General features: G+C 41.9%; 1 protein-coding gene across 10 annotated transcripts in view; it reads right to left on the minus strand.

Moving 5' to 3' along the window:
• The window catches only part of IPP (intracisternal A particle-promoted polypeptide), a 71411-nt gene extending 50609 nt beyond the window's left edge, over positions 1-20802 (minus strand). For 3 of the 10 annotated variants that reach the window (XM_035251297.3, XM_054259297.2, XM_002750763.6), the window contains exons 1-4: positions 20605-20802; positions 15393-15734; positions 9699-10130; positions 2401-2556 (exon numbers count right to left, since the gene is read on the minus strand). In XM_035251297.3, coding sequence (XP_035107188.2) covers positions 2401-2556; positions 9699-10130; positions 15393-15684 — 880 coding nt within the window. In that variant the 5' untranslated portion in view covers positions 15685-15734; positions 20605-20802. Of the gene's footprint in view, positions 1-2400; positions 2557-9698; positions 10249-13180; positions 13272-15392; positions 15735-18156; positions 18253-20604 lie in introns of all 10 variants that reach the window. The other 7 variants (XM_078331583.1, XM_035251295.3, XM_078331585.1 and 4 more) reach the window with 6 other exon arrangements.
• Between the last annotated feature and the right edge of the window lie 426 nt (positions 20803-21228).

Raw genomic sequence — 21228 nt, forward strand, 5'->3', positions numbered from 1 at the left:
AAATATAAAAATGGTAGTAAAGAAAATCTAGCATTCCACATGTAAACATTTAGTTTAACTATTATATAGCAAGAAATAAATGGTTTAGAGCTTACTTTCTCTATATACTTATAATGTAATTCTTTTTTTTTTTTTGAGATGGAGTCTCACTCTGTTACCCAGGCTGGAGTGCAATGGTGCGATCTTGGCTCACTGCAACCTCTGCCTCCTGGGTTCAAGAGATTCTCCTGTCTCAGCCTCCCAAGTAGCTGGCATTACAGGCATATACCACCACGCCAGACTAATTTTTGTATTTTTAGTAGAGTTGGGGTTTTGCCATGTTGGCCAGGCTGGTCTCGAACTCCTGACCTCAAGTGTTCCACCCAGCTCAGCTTCCCAAAGTGAGCCACCGTGCCTGGCCATAATGTAATATTCTTAAATGTGCCAATTCCTGAATGATTGTGGCTTAAATACAGTAAGAAGATTAGTCTCAAACAAAACAAAACAAAACAAAAAAAACGAAAGTTAGCCTCAGTGTATTACCACTTTGTCTTGGTTATAAATAGAATATTATATGAAATATAAATCTAGATATTGCTTATCTGTTAAGATAGGAAAGTTTCATTATAACTTTCATTGGTGTCTTTTTCAATTAAAAATAGTGAGTTGAAAGCCGTGTGTGTGTGTGTGTGTGTGTGTGTGTGTGTGTGTGTGTGTGTTTGAGGCAGGGTTTTGCTCTCTCGCCCAGGCTGGAGTGCAGTGATGTGATCACAGCTCACTGTAGCCTCGATCCTCCCCCATCAGCCTCCTGATGAAATCCTTGCTTTGACTACACATCCAATCAGCAAAAAAATTTTAACATGTAGCCAAAAGCATTATACTTAAATATTAATACATATATAATTATACATACATGTAAATTATATCATATATAAAGTACTTCTATGAAAACTGTATTATATATACAGATCTGGACAATCTGTATATGTATCTATATATTATATATGTTTTAAATGCTGATAAAGTTTAATGCTTTTATTCTCATTTTTTGAGACAGGGTCTTGCTCTGTTGCCCAGGCTGGAGTGCGGTGGTACAATCTCAGTTCGCTGCAACCTCTGTCTCTTCAGCTCAAGTGATCCCCCCACCTCAGCTTCCCAAGTAGTTGGGACTACAGGCACACCCCACTACACCAGGCTAATTTTTGCATTTTTTCTTTTTTTTTTTTTTTTAACTGTGTCTCACTCTGTCTCCCAGGCTGGAGTGCGGTGGTGTGATCTTGGCTCACTGCAACCTCCACCTCCCGGGTTCAAGCAGTTCTCTGCCTTAGCCTCCTGAGTAGTGGGGATTACAGGCACCCACTACCATGCCTGGCTAATTTTTGCATTTTTAGTAGAGACAGGGTTTCACCACCTTGGCTAGGCTGGTCTTGAACTCCTGACCTCGTGATCCACCTGCCTCAGCCTCCCAATGTGCTAGTATTACAGGCATGAGCCACCGTGCCCGGCCAATTGTATTTTTTTTGTAGAGACCAGGTCTCATCATGTTGCCTAGGCTGGTCTTAAATTTCTGGGCTCAAGCAATCCTCCCACCTCAGCCTCCCAAAGTGCTAGGATTACAGTCCATAAGTCACCACAACCAGATGTAAGTTTAATACTTTTTTTTTTGAGACGGAGTCTCACTCTCACCCAGGCTGGAGTGCAGTGGTGTGATCTCAGCTCACTGCAACCTCCACCTGTTGGGTTCAAGCAATTCTCCTGCCTCAGCTTCCTGAGTAGCTGGGACTACAGCTGTGTGCCACCATGCCTGGCTAATTTTTTATATTTTTAGTAGAGATGGGGTTTCACCATGCTGGCCAGGCTGGTCTCAAACTCCTGACCTTATGAACCACCCACCTCAGCCTCCCAAAGTGCTGGGATTACAGGCATGAGCCACTACGCCCAGCCTAAATTTAATACTTTTTAAAATAAAAATGAAAAGAAGTTGTAATATGTTCCTCTGATATTCCTGTGGATCATCCTTTATGACCACACTTTGGAGATCACTGGTGCCTATAACTCCTAATGACTAAGATACTGTGAATAGTTTAAAAACTTGAGATTCATTTTCTTTATTTTTCATAAGAATTCAAATTTTTTACTTTTAAAGCAGTACTTCTTTAGTCACTTATTTGATAACTGGGTAATCTACGAACTCAAAGGTTTAGATCACAGAATAACAGATATCAAATGAACAGCTATTTCTTTTTAGATGTATTTATCATAACATATAAATTCAGTATATGAATCTGTAGTCTGTATGTGAAATTAAATATGCCTCTTCAATACACCCACATATTCTGACATGTATAGTAATAACAACAAAATATTAAAAAGGTTTGATCCGGAACACAAATATAATTTCTATTACTTAAGGGCTCTCACCTACTGCATACAGGTACTTTCTTGCTTTCTTCCGAGGTCGAACCTTAGATGTCTGCAGAAAACTACAAAACTTATTCTCTTTGGGAGATTTGCATACTTCACAGTACTCTTTCAAAAGTGTTTGCAATGCAACACGAAGATTAAAATCAGATACTCCTAAAGCAATATTTTAAAAGATAATATTTTAAACAACTTATAAATTAATATTGAAAAAACACATTTTTATAAAGATCAGACACATTTAACAATGAAGAAATAAAAAATCATCATCAAACAATGGTGTTTGTTTCCTACAATACAAATATTGGTACTAAATATATTAAGGAAAGTATTTTCTTCACTAATGAAGAACAAAAAAGATTATTATTAAAAAATATGCTTCGGCCGGGTACGGTGGCTCACGCCTGTAATCCCAGTACTTTGGGAGGCCGAGGCGGGTGGATCACGAGGTCAAGAGATCGAGACCATCCTGGTCAACATGGTGAAACCCTGTGTCTACTAAAAATACAAAATATTAGCTGGGCATAGTGGCGCGTGCCTGTAATCCCAGCTACTCAGGAGGCTGAGGCAGGAGAATTGCCTGAATCCAGGAGGTGGAGGTTGCAGTGAGCCGAGATAGGGCCATTGCACTCCAGCCTGGGTGAGTGAAACTCCGTCTCAAAAAAAAAAAAGCTTCATATGTAAGCAGAACAGCAACTAAAAAAATATGCTTCACAATATCCTATTTGAAAGCACATGTATAAAAATTTCTAGGTCGAGCATGGTAGTTTATGCCTGTAATCCCAGCACTTTGGGAGGCCAAGTGGAGTGGATTGCTTGAGCCCAGGAGTAGGAGCCTGGCCAACATGACAAAACCTTATCTCTACAAAAAATACACAAATTAGATGGGTGTGGTGGTACACGCCTATAGTTTTAGCTACTCAGGAGGTTCATGTAGGAGTACCATTTGCGCTCAGGAGGCAGAGTTTGCAGTGAGCCAGGACTGTGCCACTGCACTCCAGCCTGGATGACAGAGCAAGACCCTGTCTTAAAAAAAAGAAAAAAGAAAAAAAAAAAAAGAATTTCCAAATAACAATTGCAAACTGAAACAAGATCACAATTATCTAACAAAATTTAAAAATTAAAATAGCCCAAAATTCTACATTTACAATATAATAACAAAAAGATATAAAATTATGTCATTAATGCTTAAGAATGATAGACAAAGCAAGAAAAATAAATTCTGGTGGAATGAGTACCATATCCTAAAAGGATCATACATATGATAAGGTAAGTTGTCCTGGCTCAAGGGTGCTTAGCTGAGGAGGTAAACTGGAGATGAGAGTCAACCTGTGTGCATTTGCCAAGCTGCAAGACCTGTTCTCCCTGAAAGAGCAGTATTTTCTAATTTGCACGAAGGCATTACACATGCTAGCTAGCAAGAGATTGTCTCCTATCCTTCCATCTCTAACATTGTCTCTATATCCCAGACAAGATGCAATATTGAGGAAAAATGGTCAACTAACAAAATCTTGAGAATTCTCACTAATAATTAATAATTTGCAGACAGACTGAAGAGTGAAAAGCAGAACTGAGAAAGGTTGAACAAAATCAAAAGGAGGTCAGGTATGGTGGCTCACGCCTGTAATCCCAGCACTTTGGGAGGCTGAGGCGGGTGGATCATGAGGTCAAGAGATCGAGACCTTCCTGGCCAACATGGTGAAACCCCCGTCTCTACTAAAAAAATGCAAAAATTAGCTGGGCATGGTGGCGCGTGGCTGTAGTCCCAGATACTTGGGAGGCTGAGGCAGGAGAATTGCTTGAACCCAGGAGGTGGAGGTTGGTTGCAGTGAGCCGAGATCGCGCCACTATACTCCAGCCTGGCACCTGGTGACAGAGTGAGACTGTCTCAAAAAAAAAAAAAACCAAACAAAAAAAAAACGTTAAAAGGAAGTCTTTACGGGACCATCAGCTAAGGTAGAAAGGATCACCTGGATTTGCTATCTACCAGAACACAGTGGTAGCCAAAGTCTACACAAGTGGGATACATCTCTGGCGAGGTTAAGTAGGCCCAGATATAAGATAAATAACAGGGTCTCGTTCTCTGACCCAGGCTAGAGTACAGTGACATGATCACAGCTCACTGCAGCTTCGACCTCCTTGGCTCAATTGATCCTCCTAGCTGGACTACAGGCATGCACCACCACACCTGGCTAACTTTTTAAGAAAATTTTATAGAGACATGGTCTCACTATGTTGCCCAGGCTAGACTCAAACTCCTGGCCTCAAGTGATCCTCCTGGTTTGGTCTCCCAAAGTGTTGTTATTACAGTTGCGACTACCATGCCTGGCCTGTTGTTTTTATATTTCTGTATTGCCTAGACTTTTTATAATGAGCATATTCCATTTAAAGATAAGTAAAATTGGCCGGGTGCAGTGGCTCATGCCTATAATCCCAGCACTTTGGGAGGCTGAGGCGGGGGGATTACAAGGTTAGGAGTTTGAGACCAGCCTGGCCAATATAGTGAATGAAACTCGATCTCTAAGAAAAATACAAAAAATTAGCTGGGCGTGATGGCAGGCACCCGTAATCCCAGCTACTCCGGAGGCTGAGGCAGAAGAATCACTTTAACCTGGGAGGCGGAGGTTGCAGTGAGCCGAGAGAATGCCATTGCACTCCAGCCTGGATGACAAAGTAAAGTCATTCTCTAAAATACAAGAAATAGACATATAATCAAATATCTAATAATATTAAATTGCCTAAATTATTTCAGTTGTAAGTACAAAAATATATATACTAGGAAAAAAAACAATATATTTCATCTAATACAACTTAACCATTTAAGATTTTGCTCCCTCTGAATTTTATAGTCTCATATTTTTGTATATAAGTTGCTCATATTTACTCCAATATAATCAAAGAGGAAATGTTTCAAAGTTGAAAAATATTATGGTTGCCTTACAAAAATCAATTTACTGCTGGGTGCGGTGGCTCACACCTGTAATCCTGGCACTTCGGGAGGCCGAGGCGGGTGGATCATGAGGTCAAGAGTTCAGAAGACTGACTAACATGGTGAATCCCCATCTCTTCTAAAAATACAAAAAGTAGTCGGGCATGGTGGTGCATGCCTGTAATACCAGCTACTCAGGAGGCTAAGGTAGGAGAATCGCTTGAACCCGGGAGGCAGAGGTTGCAGTGAGCCGAGATTGCACCACTGCACTTCAGCCTGGGCCACAGAACAAGACTCTGTCAAGAAAGGAAGGAAAGAAAGAAAGAAAGAGAGAAAGAGAGAAAGAGAGAAAGAAAGAAAGAAAGAAAGAAAGAAAGAAAGAAAGAAAGAAAGAAAGAAAGAAAGAGAGAGAGAAAGAGAGAGAGAAAGGAAGGAAGGAAGGAAGAAAGAAAGAAAGAGAGAGAGAGAAAGAGACAGAAAGAAGAAAGAAAGAAGGAAGGAAGGAAGGAAGGAAGGAAGGAAGGAAGGAAGGAAGGAAAGAAAGAAAGAAAGAAAGAAAGAAAGAAAGAAAGAAAGAAAGAAAGAAAGAAAGAAAGAAAGAAGAAAAAGAAAGAGGGAGGGAGGGAAGGAAGGGAGGGAGGGAGGGAGGGAGGGAGGGAGGAAGGGAGGGAGGGAAAGAAAAAATCAGGCCGAGTGAGGTGGCTCACCCCTGTAATCCCAGCACTTTAGGAGGCCGAGATGGGCAGATCACAAGGTCAAGAGATTGAGACCATCCTGGCCAACATGGTGAAACCCTGTCTCTACTAAAAATACAAAAAGCAGTTGGGTGGGGTGGTACACGCCTGTAGTCCCAGCTACTCAAGAGGCTGAGGCAGGAGAATTGCTTGAACCCAGGAGGCGGAGGTTGCAGTGAGCTGAGGTCATGCCATTGCACTCCAGCCTGGCACCTGGCGATGGAGCGAGACTCTGTCTCAAAAAAAAAAAAGGAAAAAAGAAAAACTCAATTTACTTCTCCCTTGATCCTTGCAGTATTTACTAGATAACTACTGGGCATGCTTAGAAAACAGCTCAAGACTTGAATTAGACACTCCTACTGTGTCTAATTTATAAATTATAACTTTAAAAAGCTGTAAGAAAACATACCCCATTTCTAGGGGACATTGCCTTGCTCCTAGCAGAAGAAATTTCCATTAGTACTCTGTGTCTGCTACACTTGGAAAAATCAACTCAATCATGAAAGCTTTTGTCTCACTCCTAAATTCTCACCTGATTCATGTCAATGTGTATCGGGATAATATCTTGTTTTAGCATTTAAATAGTGTATTCCTATACACTATTAAATAAGGAATAAGATATATTCCTTATTTGTGAATATACCTACTTGCTAAAATGTATTTGTAACCCCAAATTTAATATAGTAGTCCTTCTTATCTGCAGTTTTACTTTCCATGGTTTCAATTACCCATTAATATTTCTAAAAATATTAAGTGAAAATTCCTGAAATAAACAATTCCTTTTTTTTTTTTTTTTTTTTGAGACAGGGTCTGGCTCTACCACCCAGGCTTAAGTGCAGTGGCACGATCTTGGCTCACTGCAGCCTCAACTTCCTGGGTTGAAGTGACCCTCCCACCTCACACCCAGAGTAGCTGGGTCTACAGGCACACGCCACCACACCCAGCTAATTTTTCTATTTTTTGTAGACACGGGTTTTACCATGTTGCCCAGGCTGGTCTCAAACTCCTGGGCTCAAGTGATCTGCCCACCTCATCCTCCCAAAGTGCTGAGATTACAGGTATGAGGCCACCGTGCCTCGCCCAGAAATAAACAATTCTTTTTTTTTTTTTTTTTTTAATAATAGAGACAGGATTTCACCATGTTGGACAGGCTGGTTTCGAACTTCTGACCTCAAGTGATCCACTCGCCTTGGCCTCCCAAAGTGCTGGGATTACAGGAGTGAGCCACCACACCTGGCCTAAACAATTCTTAAGTCTGTTTTTTTGAGACAGAGTTTTGCTCTTGTTGCCCAGACTGGAGTACAATGGTGTGGTCTCAGCACACTGCAACCTCCACCTCCTGGGTTCAAGTGATTCTCTTGCCTCAGCCTCCCGAGTAGCTGGGATTACAGGTGCTAGTGACCATGCCCAGCTAATTTTTGTATTTTTAGTAGAGGCAAGATTTCACCACATTGGCCAGGCTGGTCTTGAACTCTTGACCTCAGGTGATCTGCCCATCTCGGCTTCCCAAAGTGCTGGGATTACAGGCATGAGCCACTATGCCTAGCCAACACATCTTAAGTTTTATACAAGTTTTCAATAATAGCCTAACACTATATTACAATGCATAAGTCATTCACCTCACTTCATTTTATCACATAGGCACTTTACCATCTCATATAATCACCAGAAAAAGGGTAAGGACAATATAATATTTAAGAGAGAGCACATCCACATAACTTTTATTACAGAATATGAATATAATTTTTCTACTTTATTATTAGCTATTATTAATCTCTTACTGTGTCTAATTTATAAATTAAACTTTATCATAGGTACATATTTATAGGAAAAAACATAATGTACATTAGATTCAGCATTACCTATGGTTTCAGGCATCCACTGGGGGGTTTCAGAATGCATCCCCCATGGGTAAAGGGGGACTACTGTACTTGTTCTTTTGCAGTCATTCATAGACATGCATAAAGTGGCAAAAAATGTGAATCACCTTACATGTGTTTTCTGGGTGAGATCAAACAAAGTTTCACTCTGTCTTCTCATTTCAACTCTTATTAAATCGACTGTGGAAAAGACAAATAGTCTTTTCCACAGTCTATTTAATGTCCTTTTTTTTTTTTTTTTTTTTGCACTTTTGTGCTTTTTGTTGGTAATTTTACTGTTTAAAATGGCCCCTAACCATAATGTTCAGGTATTACCTAGTACCCCTAAGTGCAAGAAAGCTGTGAAGTGCCTTACAGAGAAAATGCCTATGTTAGATAAAGTTTCATTCAGGGATGAGTTATACCACTGGTGGCCATGAGTTCAATGTTAATAAATCAATAATACGTATTCAATAAGGTGTTTTTAGGCATACACCTATATAAAACAAGGCTATATTGACTATGTGACAAAAACGTTGTGACTACAGGCTTGCAGGAACATAAACCTATATTTCCCCTAGGAGCATCATTCAGTATTTGCTAATTCTCTGTTCATAGCATACTTATAGAACATAATTACTGCAAATAACAACCAACTATATATGTAGTAAAACAAGATATCACTCAGGAAAACCTACAAAATTATGTTAACACTGCTAAGAGTGGAGAAAAAACTAATAATCCATTATTTTAAATTACGTATTTAAAGAATTATAACTTCAATGTTTAGTAGTGTATTTAACTTGTAATAAGATCATTTGTAATTCAATAGCAACATAATGTTTCAGTGCATGACAACAGTAAAAACTTCAAATCTCAAAACCAAGTCTAAAGTAAGCTGGAGTACAGAGGCACAATCCTGGCTCACTGTAGCCCCTGGGCTCAGGTGATCCTCCCACCTCAGCCTTCCAGGTAGCTGGGACTACAGGTGCATGCCACCATACCTCGCTAATTTTCTGCTTTTGTTGTTGTTGTTGTAGAGATAGGGTTTCACCATATTGCCCAAGCTGGTCTTGAATTCCTGGGCTAAAGCGATCTGCCTGCCTTGGCCTCCTAAAGTGCTGGAATTACAGGCATGAGCCACTGCACCTGGCTTAAAGTAATTCTTAGAAATAAATTTAAATATAATTTTTCTAATATAAAGATAAAAACTACTTTGTATTATGGTAAAATACATTTCAGAATTAAGTTTAGGATCTAAAGATGATTCAAAGGCTACTCAGGCTATAATAGCGTACTAATACCAAATTTATTTTATAATGAAAGAACTTATAGGATTCATTGAGTTTTTTTATTTTTAGTGTATGCATTTTCTTCAAGTATTAGGTTTTGCTTAATTTTTCAGAGTAGCAAGGGGAAATCTTACACGGAAATAATTAGTTCTGTCAATAGCAGTCATTATGTTAGCTCTGTCAGTAATTTTATCTATAACACTAATCTGCCTTAGTAATCAATCTCAAGAAAGAGTTTGATAAAAATAATGGGTATTTTTTAATATTACCCATATTAAATATTAAAATACTTATTGCCCACCCACAAAACACAAAAGTTGTATCTTACATAATCATTCAATAAGTTTAAAAAAAGAAAAAAAAAGAGTAGTCATTCAGTAAATGTCTGTTACTGAACCAAAAAATGAAAACACTCTCCCACATTTCAGAGAACACATCACTGGATAATTAATCAACTAATTTGATATATAGCACAAAAAGTTACCTTCTATATACTTTAAAAGCCTCTGAGGAGGTAATAAAGGGAATCGAATTGGGTCTAGCACTTCCACCACATGTTTTCTTCTTTTTCCCAAATCTTTCAGAATCCATTGCATTGCAGCTAAGAAGACCTGGTATTCATCCTCAATGCTAAGCTCTTCACTTCGCAAAATTTTGATCAGCTGATCTTTTGTAAGGGCCAGGAACTCTTCCCCACTATGAACCTCTAAGAAATGCACGTGAATGTAGTTTTCTGAGAATTCCAAGAGATCATGGCAGGCAATTTGCTCAGAGAACTGAAAGATCCCAATGCAGTTCAGTGGATCAATTTGTCCTTTCAGAAATTCACAGCAAAGATGAACAACTTCAGTCAACTGTAGCATGTCTGCTGCAACAATCAACTCCTGGACATTACTCACACATATGTTCACTATCCCTAGAGAAGTAGGAAGACAAAATGGCCAATAAAATAAAAACAAACATTGGCTTACCATATTCAAAAAGTGTTCTATTTGATTTCACTGATAGTTTGAGGTTTGCAGAGTAGACAAACGCTAAAAAAGACAACCAGGGATTTGTGTAAAGAGCACAAAATTTAAATGATAACAATACCTAACACATTTATAAAAAACTTAAAATGAACCAGGTGCAGCATTAATTGCTGTATATCCTCATTTAACCCTCACTACAATCCCATGTGGTAGATATTATTATTTTTCTTATTTTCTTTCTTTCTCTTTTTTTTTTTTTTTTTTTTGAGACAGAGTTTTGCTCTTGTTACCCAGGCTGGAGCGCAATGGTGTGATCTCGGCTCACTGCAACCTCCACCTCCTGGGTTCAGGCAATTCTCCTGCCTCAGCCTCCTGAGTAGCTGGGATTACAGGCACACGCCACCATGCCAGCTAATTTTTTGTATTTTTAGTAGAGACAGGGTTTCACCATGTTGACCAGGATGGTCTCAATCTCTTGACCTCGTGATCCACCCGCCTCTGCCTCCCAAAGGGCTGGGATTACAGGCTTGAGCCACCACACCCAGCAGGCTATTTTTCTTATTTTCATATTAAGGAAACAGAATCAAAGTTTAAGTAACTTGTCCATAAGTTGTATGGTCAAGCAAGTTGCAAGGTAGGAGTTGACATCAAAGTTCATGCTTTTGCCATAAAAAAGAAAATCCCAGCACTTTGGGAGGCCGAGGTGGTCGGATCAAGAGGGCAAGAAATCGAGACAATCCTGGCCAACGTGGTAAAACCCCGTCTCTACTAAAAATACAAAAATTAACTGGGCGTAGTGGCACGGGCCTGTAGTCCCAGCTACTCGGGAGGCTGAGGCAGAATTGCTTGAACCCAGGAGGTGGAGGTTGCAGTGAGCAGGGATCGCACCACTGTACTCCAGCCTGGCGCCTGGCTAGAGAGCAGGACTCTGTCTCAAAAAAGAAGAAAATTGCCGGGCGTGGTGGCTCAAGCCTGTAATCCCAGCACTTTGGGAAGCCGAGGTGGGTGGATCACGAGGTCAAGAGATCTAACATGGTGAAACCCCGTCTCTACTAAAAATACAAAAAATTAGCTAGGCATGGTGGTGCGTACTGGTAATCCCAGCTATTCAGGAGGTCGAGGCAGGAGAATTGCCTGAACCCAGGAGGCGGAGGTTGCGGTGAGCCGAGATAGGGCCATTGCACTCCAGCCTGGGTAACAAGAGCGAAACTCCGTCTCAAAAAAAAAAGAGGAAAATCATGTGCTTTAGAACAATAAGATTTGTGTAAAGAGCAAAAAATTTAAATGATAACAATACCTAACACATTTATGAAAAACTTAAAATGAACCAGGTGTAGCATTAATTGCTTTATATCCTTTTTTTTTTTTTTTTTTTTTTGAGACGGAGTTTCGCTCTTGTTACCGAGGCTGGAGTGCAATGGCGCGATCTCAGCTCACTGCTACCTCCGCCTCCCAGGTTCAAGCCATTCTCCTACCTCAGCCTTTCAAATAGCTTGGATTATAGGTGCCTGCCACCATCCCTGGCTAATTTTTGTATTTTTAATAGAGACTGGGTTTCACCATGTTGGCTAGGCTGGTCTCAAACTCCTGACCTCAAGTGGTCTGCCCACTTTGGCCTCCCAGAGTGCTGGGATCACAGTTGTGAGTCAGCACACCTGGCCTGTTGCTTTTTTTAAATGCATGGTATTTAAACTTGGAAAATGACAAAAGGAGATTTCTCTGTTATTTTCTATTTCTTTTTGGAACATTTCAGAAAACAATGATAACCTTAATTTGGGGACTGTAACAATCCAGTCTAAGCAACAGAGTGGGACTCTGTCTGAAAAACAAATAATAAAAATAAAAATAAAATAAAGCAACAGGTGGCCATGGTGGCTCATTCCTGTAATCCTAGTACTTTGAGAGGCCAAGGCGGGTGGATCACTTGAGTCCAGGAGTTTGAGAGTGGCCTGGGAAACACACCAAAACCCCGTCTCTACAAAAAATTTAAAAATTAGCCAGGTGTGGCCGGGTATGGAGGCTCACGCCTGTAATCCCATCACCTTAGGAGGCCAAGGCACGTGGATAACCTGAGGTCAGGAGTTCAAGATCAGCCTGGCCAACATGGCGAAATACCATTTCTACTAAAAATGCAAAAATTAACCAGGTGTGGTACCAGGTGCCTGTAATCCCAGCTACTCAAGAGGCTGAGGCAGGAGAATCGCTGTAACCCGGGAAGCGGAGGCTGCAGTGAGCCAAGATCACAACACTGCACTCCAGCCTTGGCTACAGAGCAAGACTCCACCTCAAAAAAAAAAAAAAAAAAAATTAGGTGGTATGTGCACCTGTAGTCCTAGCTACTCAGGAGTCTGAGGTGGGAGGATTGCTTGAGCCCAGGAGTTTGAGACCACTCTGGACAAGATAGCCAGACCTCATCTCTACAAAAAAAAAATTTTAAAATTAGCCAGGCATGGTGTTGTGTGTTGTGGTCCCACAGGTACTCAGGAGGCTGAGGTGGGAGGATAGCTTGAGCTATGGAGATCGAGGCTGCAACGATCTTGCCACTGCATTTCAGCCTGGGCAACAAAGCAACACTCTGTCTCAAAAAATAAAAATAGAAACAAAAGAGGCTAGGCACGGTGGCTCACACCTGTAATCCCAGCACTTGAGAGGCTGAGGTGAGCGGATTACTTGAGGTCAGGAGTTTGAGAGCAGCCTGGCCAACATGGTGAAACCCCACCTCTACTAAAAAAAATACAAAAATTAGCTGGGTGAGTTAGCACATGCCTGTAATCCCAGCTACTCGGGAGGCTGAGGCAGGAGAATCACTTGAACCTGGGAGGCAGAGGTTGCAGTGAGCCAAGATTGCCCCACTGTATTACAGCCTGGGCAACAGAGTGAAACTCCATCACAAAAAAAAAAAAAAAAAGAAGAAGAGTAATATATATTCACTGTGGAAAAAGAACTTAAGACAGAAAAATATAAAAATGAAAATGAGGCTGGGCGCAGCTCACACCTGTAATCCTAGCACTTTGGGAGGCCGAGTTGGGTGGATCACCTGAGATCAGGAGTTCAAGACCAGCCTGGCCATCATGGTGAAACCCCATCTATAATTAAAAAAAAAAAAGAAAATGAAAAACTTATTTTTCCATACACAGACATACATGACACTTGATCTTAGACAAAAGGCCGAGAAAAGATACAGACATATATTGTATTAACACTGTAGTGTCTTTCCTCAAAAATTTTTTTTTTCTTTTTTTTTCAGACAGTTTTGTCCTGTTGCCTGGGCTGGAGTGCAGTAGCATAATCATCATTCACTGAAGCCTCGGCATCCTGGGCTCAAGTGATCCTTCCACCTTAGCCTCTCAAATCTTTCTTCTATGCATATTTGTTGCATATCATGTAAGACTATACATCGCTGGCGCAGTGGCTCAAGCCTGTAATCCCAGCACTTTGGGAGGCCGAGGTGGGTGGATCACGAGGTCAAGAGATCGAGGCCCTTCTGGTCAACATGGTGAAACCCCGTCTCTACTAAAAATACAAAATATTAGCTGGGCATGGTGGCGCATGCCTGTAATCCCAGCTACTCAGGAGGCTGAGGCAGGAGAATTGCCTGAACCCAGGAGGCGGAGGTTGCAGTGAGCCAAGATTGCGCCATTGCGCTCCAGCCTGGGTAACAAGAGCAAAACTCCGTCTCAAAAAAAAAAAAAAAAAAACAAAAAAAGACTATACATCGTTTTGGTGTGCCTTCTCTTTCTTTCCCCCATCCCTACTACCCTCCTCATCATCCCTGTTGTTTTACTTTATTTACTTAGAGATGGGGTCTCACTCTGTCTCCCAGGCCAGGCTGTGGCAGTTTTATCACAGTTTACTGCAGCCTTAAACTCCTGGGCCCAAGTGATGGATCCTCCCACATCAGCCTCCCATTATCTGGGACTACAGACACAAGCCATGACACCCGGCTAATTAAAAAAAAATTTTTTATAGCCTGGGCAATATAGTGAAACCCTGTCTCTACAAAAAAAATTTTGTTTACATTAGCCAGGCATGGTGACATGTAACTGTAGTCATAGCTATGCAGGAGGATGACATGGTAACACTGCTTGAACCTAGGAGATCAAGTCTGCATTGAGCTGTGTGTGTATCACTGCACTCCAGCCTGGACAATGGAGAGAGACCCTGTCTCACAAAATTTTTTTTTTTTTAGATATGGGGTCTTGCTATGTTGTCCTGCCTAGTCTTGAACTTCTGGTCTCAAGTAATCCTCTCCCACTGGACCCCCGAAGTGCTGGGATTACAGGCATGAACCACTATGCCCTTGTGTACATTCTCTAATGTTATTAAAACTCTTCAAAAACATTTAAGAAATAGTTTGAGTAAAATAACATGTGCTGATTATAAGCACTTTGTGGAAAAAAACTACCTACAGATAAACACTATCAAATATTCTGGTCATGGTCTCTTTCTCATGTACACGTATGTTTTTTGGGTTTTGTTTAAAACAAAATAGGGGTTTATTTATATGCTGATTCTTAAAATTTTATGTATTATAAACATTCTTCCATAATACTGTACATATATTTTACTATTTGTTAGATCTCATTTGTGAGATCTATACATTATCATAATTTACCCATATAATCTACTGAGACAAGATTTTATTAAATTACATACTACTATAAATAATGTTACAGGCCAGGCATAGTGGCTCACATCTGTAATTTCAGCACTTTGGGGGCTGAGGCAGGCGGATCACGAGGTCAGGAGATCAAGACTCATCGTCAACATGGTGAAACCCTGTCTCTACTAAAAAAAAAAAAAAAAAATTAGCTGGGTGTGTTTGTGCACGCCTGTAATCGCAGCTACTCAAGCGGCTATGGCAGGAGAATTGCTTGAACCCAGGAGGCAAGGTTGCAGTGAGCCAAGATCGTGCCACTCACTGCACTCCAGCCTGGATGACAGAATAAGACTCTGTCTCAAATAATAATAATAATAATAATAATAATTTTACAATAAAATCCTGGTATGTAAATATTTGCCCGCATCACTAATTCCTTCAGATTCCTAGAAAAGGAGCACCAGGTCAAAAGATACGAAATTTTCAGCTTCATAATAACATGTTGCTAAGTTACCTTCTTGATAAGTTAGATCCATTTATATTCCCCCATTAGAGCATGAGTGATTGAATCATTCTTCACTAAAAGCAACAGGCTCATGTAACATACCTGTGTAAATGAAATCTAGAAGTATCTGAAAGATTGCAGCTTCAATTCCTTGAATTGGTACAACATCTTTTGAAGACTCTTTCATTCCTCCAGTGAACAAAGCTGCAAAGTAAGGACTGCTGGCAGCCAAAACCAGCCGGTGAGCTTTAAAAGTTTCATTTCCAACTTGCAGCTGCACATCACAGAAATGCTGTCCACTTCTCATTTTATTGATTTGGGCCAAGATGAGTTGGGCATGTTTATCTGATGAAAAAGGACTATCTGTAGCCTTGGGATAGCCCTCATTAGCCATGATGATGACAGATTAATTAAAAGGACTATTGCCCATAATGTGTTACTACACTGAAAAACAAAATACAAAGAGATCAAGCAACAAATTTTTTTTAACATGCTTTCTATTCATACATAAGAAACATTCTCTATACTTAAAATCTACTTAAGGACATAAAACAAATAAGAACTAAAGTGTGGTACTATTAGCATTTCTAACATGGTTTTAGAGAACAAATAAGTAGGGGACTAAAATAATTGGATAATGCTTCACACAAAAAATAGACCTACACTAGAAACTGAAAGATAAACAGTTAATATTAAGGTATGAGGAGAGAATATAAGCCCTTCTTGATAGAGTAAAATAATAATAATAAAGCACAAAGGAAGTTAACAAAGTACACATCACAGCCAATATAAACTTTCAAAAAGCAGTTGTGATTAGGCTAACTGCTTAAAATTCTTCAATGTGTGCACTTCCTGTAGCACACAAAGCCCTTCGAGATCCTTGTTATAATTCAAGACTTTGTTCAAATATAACTTCCTCCAGGAACCTTTCCCTGTTCCTCTCCTGGAATTGTGGAAATATGGTCCCAAATTCATCTGGGTTTGTTGCTTACCCTAAGCTTATTAGTTTTACATTCTATAGTATAGTCTACCTTATCAAATACCCTACTACCCTACTCCTAGCATACACACACACAGTCTGAAAGCTCCTTGAAAGACAGCCCTTTAAGGGCTATACCTTTCGTAACATATGTTAGGTTTCCAGTGTTCGTGAAATGAATGAGAACAAAGAGAAATAACAATAGCTTATGCTTTTTTTTTTTTTTGAGATGGAGTCTCGTTCTTTTGCCAAGCTGGAGTGCAGTGGCACCATCTCAGCTCACTGCAACCTCTGCCTCCTGGGTTCAAGTGATTCTCCTGCCTCAGCCTCCTGAGTTGCTGGGATTACAGGCGCTCACCACCATGCCCAGCTAATTTTTGTACTTTTAGTAGAGACAGGGTTTCACCATGTTGGCCAGGATGGTCTTGATCTCTTGATTTCATGATCCACTGGCCTCGGCCTCCCATAGTGCTGGGATTACAGGCATGAGTCACTGATCCTGGCCTGGGTTTTGTTTTGTTTTTTAACTTTTAGCTTCTCCACATATTATATATCAGTGGTAGTTATTACAATAATTAAGAGGTGAGAAGAAACAAAAATCTTATCTAAAATGAGAGGAAAGGAAACTGAAGCTCAAAGTTTCCCCAAGGATACAATGTTAGTATGACAATCTCAGTATCTGACTTCAGGCTTTCTTACTCTAAATCCAGGATGGTTCCACCACATCACACTGCACAGGAATTATTAGGCCACCGCGCCTGTTCTAAACTGCGTTTTCGTTTCATTTTGTTTTTTGTTTCTAGATTGCTTTTTAAATAAAGAAAGTGCTGGGCACGGTGGCTCATGCCTATAATCCCAGCACTTTGGGATGTTGAGGCATGCAAATCACTTGAATCCAGGAGTTCGAGACCAGCCTGGGCAACAGACAAAACCCATCTCTACTAAAAATACAAAAATTAGCCAGGCGTGGTGGCACCGGCCTATAATCCCAGCTACTTGGGAGGCTAAGGCACAAGGAGACGGAGGTTGCAGTGAGCTGAGATCGTACCACTACCCTCCACCCTCTAGCCTGGCTGACAGAGCAAGATTCTGTCTCAAAAAAAAAAAAAAAAAAAAAGAACCCAAGAGATCCTGTAATATAAGAGATATAGAACAGCAAAGGGAAATTTAAGATGACTAAGATTTTGTAATTTAGATATAATTGACAATTGATAATAAGACATAGTGTGGGCCGGGCACGGTGGCTCATGCCTGTAATCTCAGCACTTTGGGAGGCCGAGGCAGGTGGATTACCTGAGGTCAGGAGTTCGAGACCAGTCTGACCAACATGGTGAAACCCCGTCTCAAAAAAAAAAAAAAAAAACATTGAGTGGGCTGATGGTAGAAAAAAATGGTTATATTTACAATATTTAAACTTATCAAAGTTTAAATACAATTGATAATAAGACATAGTGTGGGCTGATGATAGAAAAAATGGTTACGTTTACAGTATTTAAACTTATCAAAGTCGAAATAACAAGGCTGATTATCATGACTTTCTAGGAATTAACTTGCTGAGAAATTTGAGAGGTTTGAAAGTAGCTGCTAAAACTTCCTATCACCATCTACAGAATATCAACATATTACATATAACTAGCATATAAAAGCAAGCAGTGTTTGAGGTGCCAAATATGCTAATTACCCTGATTTGATCATTACACATTCTACACATTCTATACATGTATCAAAATATCACACTGTACCCGATACATATAAATATAAAATAATCATTATGTATCAATTTTAAAAATCTGTATTTTGGGGGACAGAGTCTCACTGTCACCCAAATTGGAGTAAAAAATAAATTATTAAAAGAGGGTGAAAGGGGCTGGGCACAGTGGCTCATACCTATAAGTCCAGATCTTTGGGAGGCTGAGGTGGGCAGATCACTTGAGTCCAGGAGTTTGAAACTAGCTTGGGCAACATGGCTACACCCAGTCTCTACTAAAAATACAAAAAAAATTAGCCAGGTGCGATAATACAGGCCTGTAGTCCCAGCTACTCAGGGGAGGCTGAGGAGGGAGGATCACCTGAGCCAGGAAAGTAGAGGCTGCAGTGAGCTGAGATGGCGCTACTGCACTCCAGCCTATATGATAGAGCAAAACCCTGTCTCAAAAAAAAAAAAAAAGCCGGGCACGGTGGCTCACGCCTGTTATACCAGCACTTTGGGAGGCCAAGGCGGGCATTGCGAGGTCAAGAGATCAAGACCATCCTGGCCAACATGGTGAAACCCTGTCTCTACTAAAAATGCAAAAATCGGCTGGGCATGGTGGCGCACGCCTGTAGTCGCAGCTACTTGGGAGGCTGAGGCAAGAGAATCACTTCAACCTGGAAGGCGGAGGTTGCAGTGAGCTGAGATCGTGCTACTGCCCTCCAGTCTGGCGATAGAGCGAGACTCTGTCTCAAAAAAAAAAAAAGAGAGAAAAAAAAAGCCAGGCTTGGTGGTGGGCACATGTAATCCCAGCATTCGGGAGGCTGAGGCAGGAGAATCGCTTGAATGAAGGAGGCAGAGGTTGCAGTGGGCCGAGATTGTACCACTGCACTACAGCCAGGGCAACAGAGAAAGACTGTCTCAAAAAAAAAAAAAAAAAAAAAAAAAAAGCAGGGGGCAGGTGGGGCACCTACCTCCGGTTGCTTTCCAGCAGCTGCAAGGAGAGTCGAATCCGACCTGCCCCACTTTTAAAAATTTAATTTAATTTAAAAAGAAAAAAGGGATGGGGAAGAAAGCATGTTTTTTTTCTGTTTCCCATTTCTCTCTGTCAGCACATTTAAAACCCTAGTGGTAGGCCGGACGTGGTGGCTCACGCCTATAATCCCAGCACTTTGGGAGGCCGAGGTGGGTAGATCACAAGGTCAAGAGATCGAGACCATCCTGGTCAACAAGGTGAAACCCTGTCTCTACTAAAAATACAAAAATTAGCTGGGCATGGTGGTGTGTGCCTGTAGTCCCAGCTACTCAGGAGGCTGAGGCAGAAGAAGTGCTTGAACCCAGAAGGCGGAGGTTGCGGTGAGCCGAGATCCTGCCATTGCACTCCAGCCTGGGTAACAAGAGCGAAACTCCATCTCAAAAAAAAAAAACCCTAGTGGTTTAATTACAAAGTACTTCCTCTGTCCCTTATTTCAAGGCATCAAGCACAGCCACTTAGCTAAAATGCTGCCTCCTGCTACCAAGAAGGATTTGACTGAATATCCTTCGGGTAGCAGACAACAGAAATACTAGTCTGTTACCATGCTTCTCAGTAACTGCTGACACCACCCCACTTTCAGTGGGGTAGGAACATCATCCCAAAAGGTAGCATGTGGGATGCTATTTACAAAGGAAATATTTACAAAAAATGGAAAACCATATTTACAAAGGAAAAGAGCACAGTTCTGTGACATTGCATAGGGATATAAGGGACGTGCCTCATGTGCCCCAAATTTGAAAAGCAGATTATTGGCTGGTCAAGGTGGCTCACACCTGTAATCCCAGCACTTTGGTAGGCCCTACCGGGAGGATTGCTTGAGTCCAGGAGTTCAAGACTGGCCTGGGCAAAATAGAGGGACCCCCCCCGCAACCTGGCCGCCAAAAAAATTTTTAAACATTAACTGGGTCTAATGGGGACGCCTGTACTTCCAGGTACTTAAGAGGCTGAGATGGGAGGATGGCTACAGCCCGACAAGTCGAGGGGCTGCAGTGAGTTGTGATCGCGCCAGTGAACTCCACCCTGAGCGACAGGGCAAGACTGTCTCAAAAAAAAAAAAAAAAATGCAGAAAAATAAAAGCAGATTATTAGGAAACGGTGGAAATGCCCAGAGGAACTAAAGCGGACCTATGTTTGCTGGCTTTGAATTCACTGCTGAGAACATGTGGAAGCTGCTTCAGCAGAGGCGTGTCAAAAAGAACATCCCAGACAAGCGTCAAAACGTCCGAGGTTCTTTGTGCTTGAGTTGGGGGCCCGACCTACAGAGCTAACCCTAAACTGCTGCTGCTACACTAAAAGCTGATAATCGTTCCCGCGCTACCTAAAGGTCAGGGAAGGCATCTCAGACAAGCGAGGCTACAACGGAGGGACTGCAGGCATGGCCTCAGGATCCCCCAGTGGGGGTGCGGGAGGCAGGAGCGGTCGGGAGGAGAAGGTCTGGGGAGGGCAACACGTAAAGACTGTCGGAGGAAGGCATGCGGCAGCCGGAGGAAAGGCGAGGACACACAGTTCTAGAGGGTCCTCTCACTCCAGTTCTCCGGAAAGCCCGAGACAGTAGAGAAGGAAGTTCCCAACCCTGTCAGAGACGCGCCCGGAAGCAGGCCCTCCTTACCCGCCGCTTCCCCTTCCCTCCAGCGCCCACTCAGGCTCTGCGCACGCAGTCGTGACCGGCCCCGGCTGGGGGGCGGGGGAAACCCTGCGTGGGTGACGAGGCGGGAGTGACAGGGCCGTGCGGTTCCCCCGAGGACCGGACGCGAAGCCGGGCTGGGTGAAGGGGCTTCCGACGCTTCACCGGCCCTGGACTTTCACTGCGCGTGCGCGGGGTTCTTCCGCTCGCGGGTGGCGGGGCCGCCGGCGCCTTTAGTTGCCCACTGCTAGGGCCCCGGGCTTGGACTTGCTTCCCCGCAGACCAACTGCCCAGCTGCAAGCCTCCGCTCCTGCCTGTTGGCCGGCTGGCTCACCCTTTCCATGCCTCTTGCATTCTTGATTCCTGGGGTGTCCCAGGAAGGCCGCGGATCTCAGTGTTAAGGAGAGACTACCCGAACTCCTGGCACGGTGCTTCTGTACCATTCTCTCAAATCATTTTCTTAGTCTGCATGACTGAGCCCGGCACTGAAGGGATGCTTACTTTGGGGAAGGAGGAACTCAAAAGTCCAGTTTTTTTTCACTGTTTAACCTCATGTGTCACATTAGTGGCTTTTAAACTGTTTTGATCTCAGCCAACAGTGAAACAAAA

This window comes from Callithrix jacchus, chromosome 7 (assembly GCF_049354715.1).
Source record: "Callithrix jacchus isolate 240 chromosome 7, calJac240_pri, whole genome shotgun sequence".
Classification (NCBI taxonomy): Eukaryota; Metazoa; Chordata; class Mammalia; order Primates; family Cebidae; genus Callithrix; species Callithrix jacchus.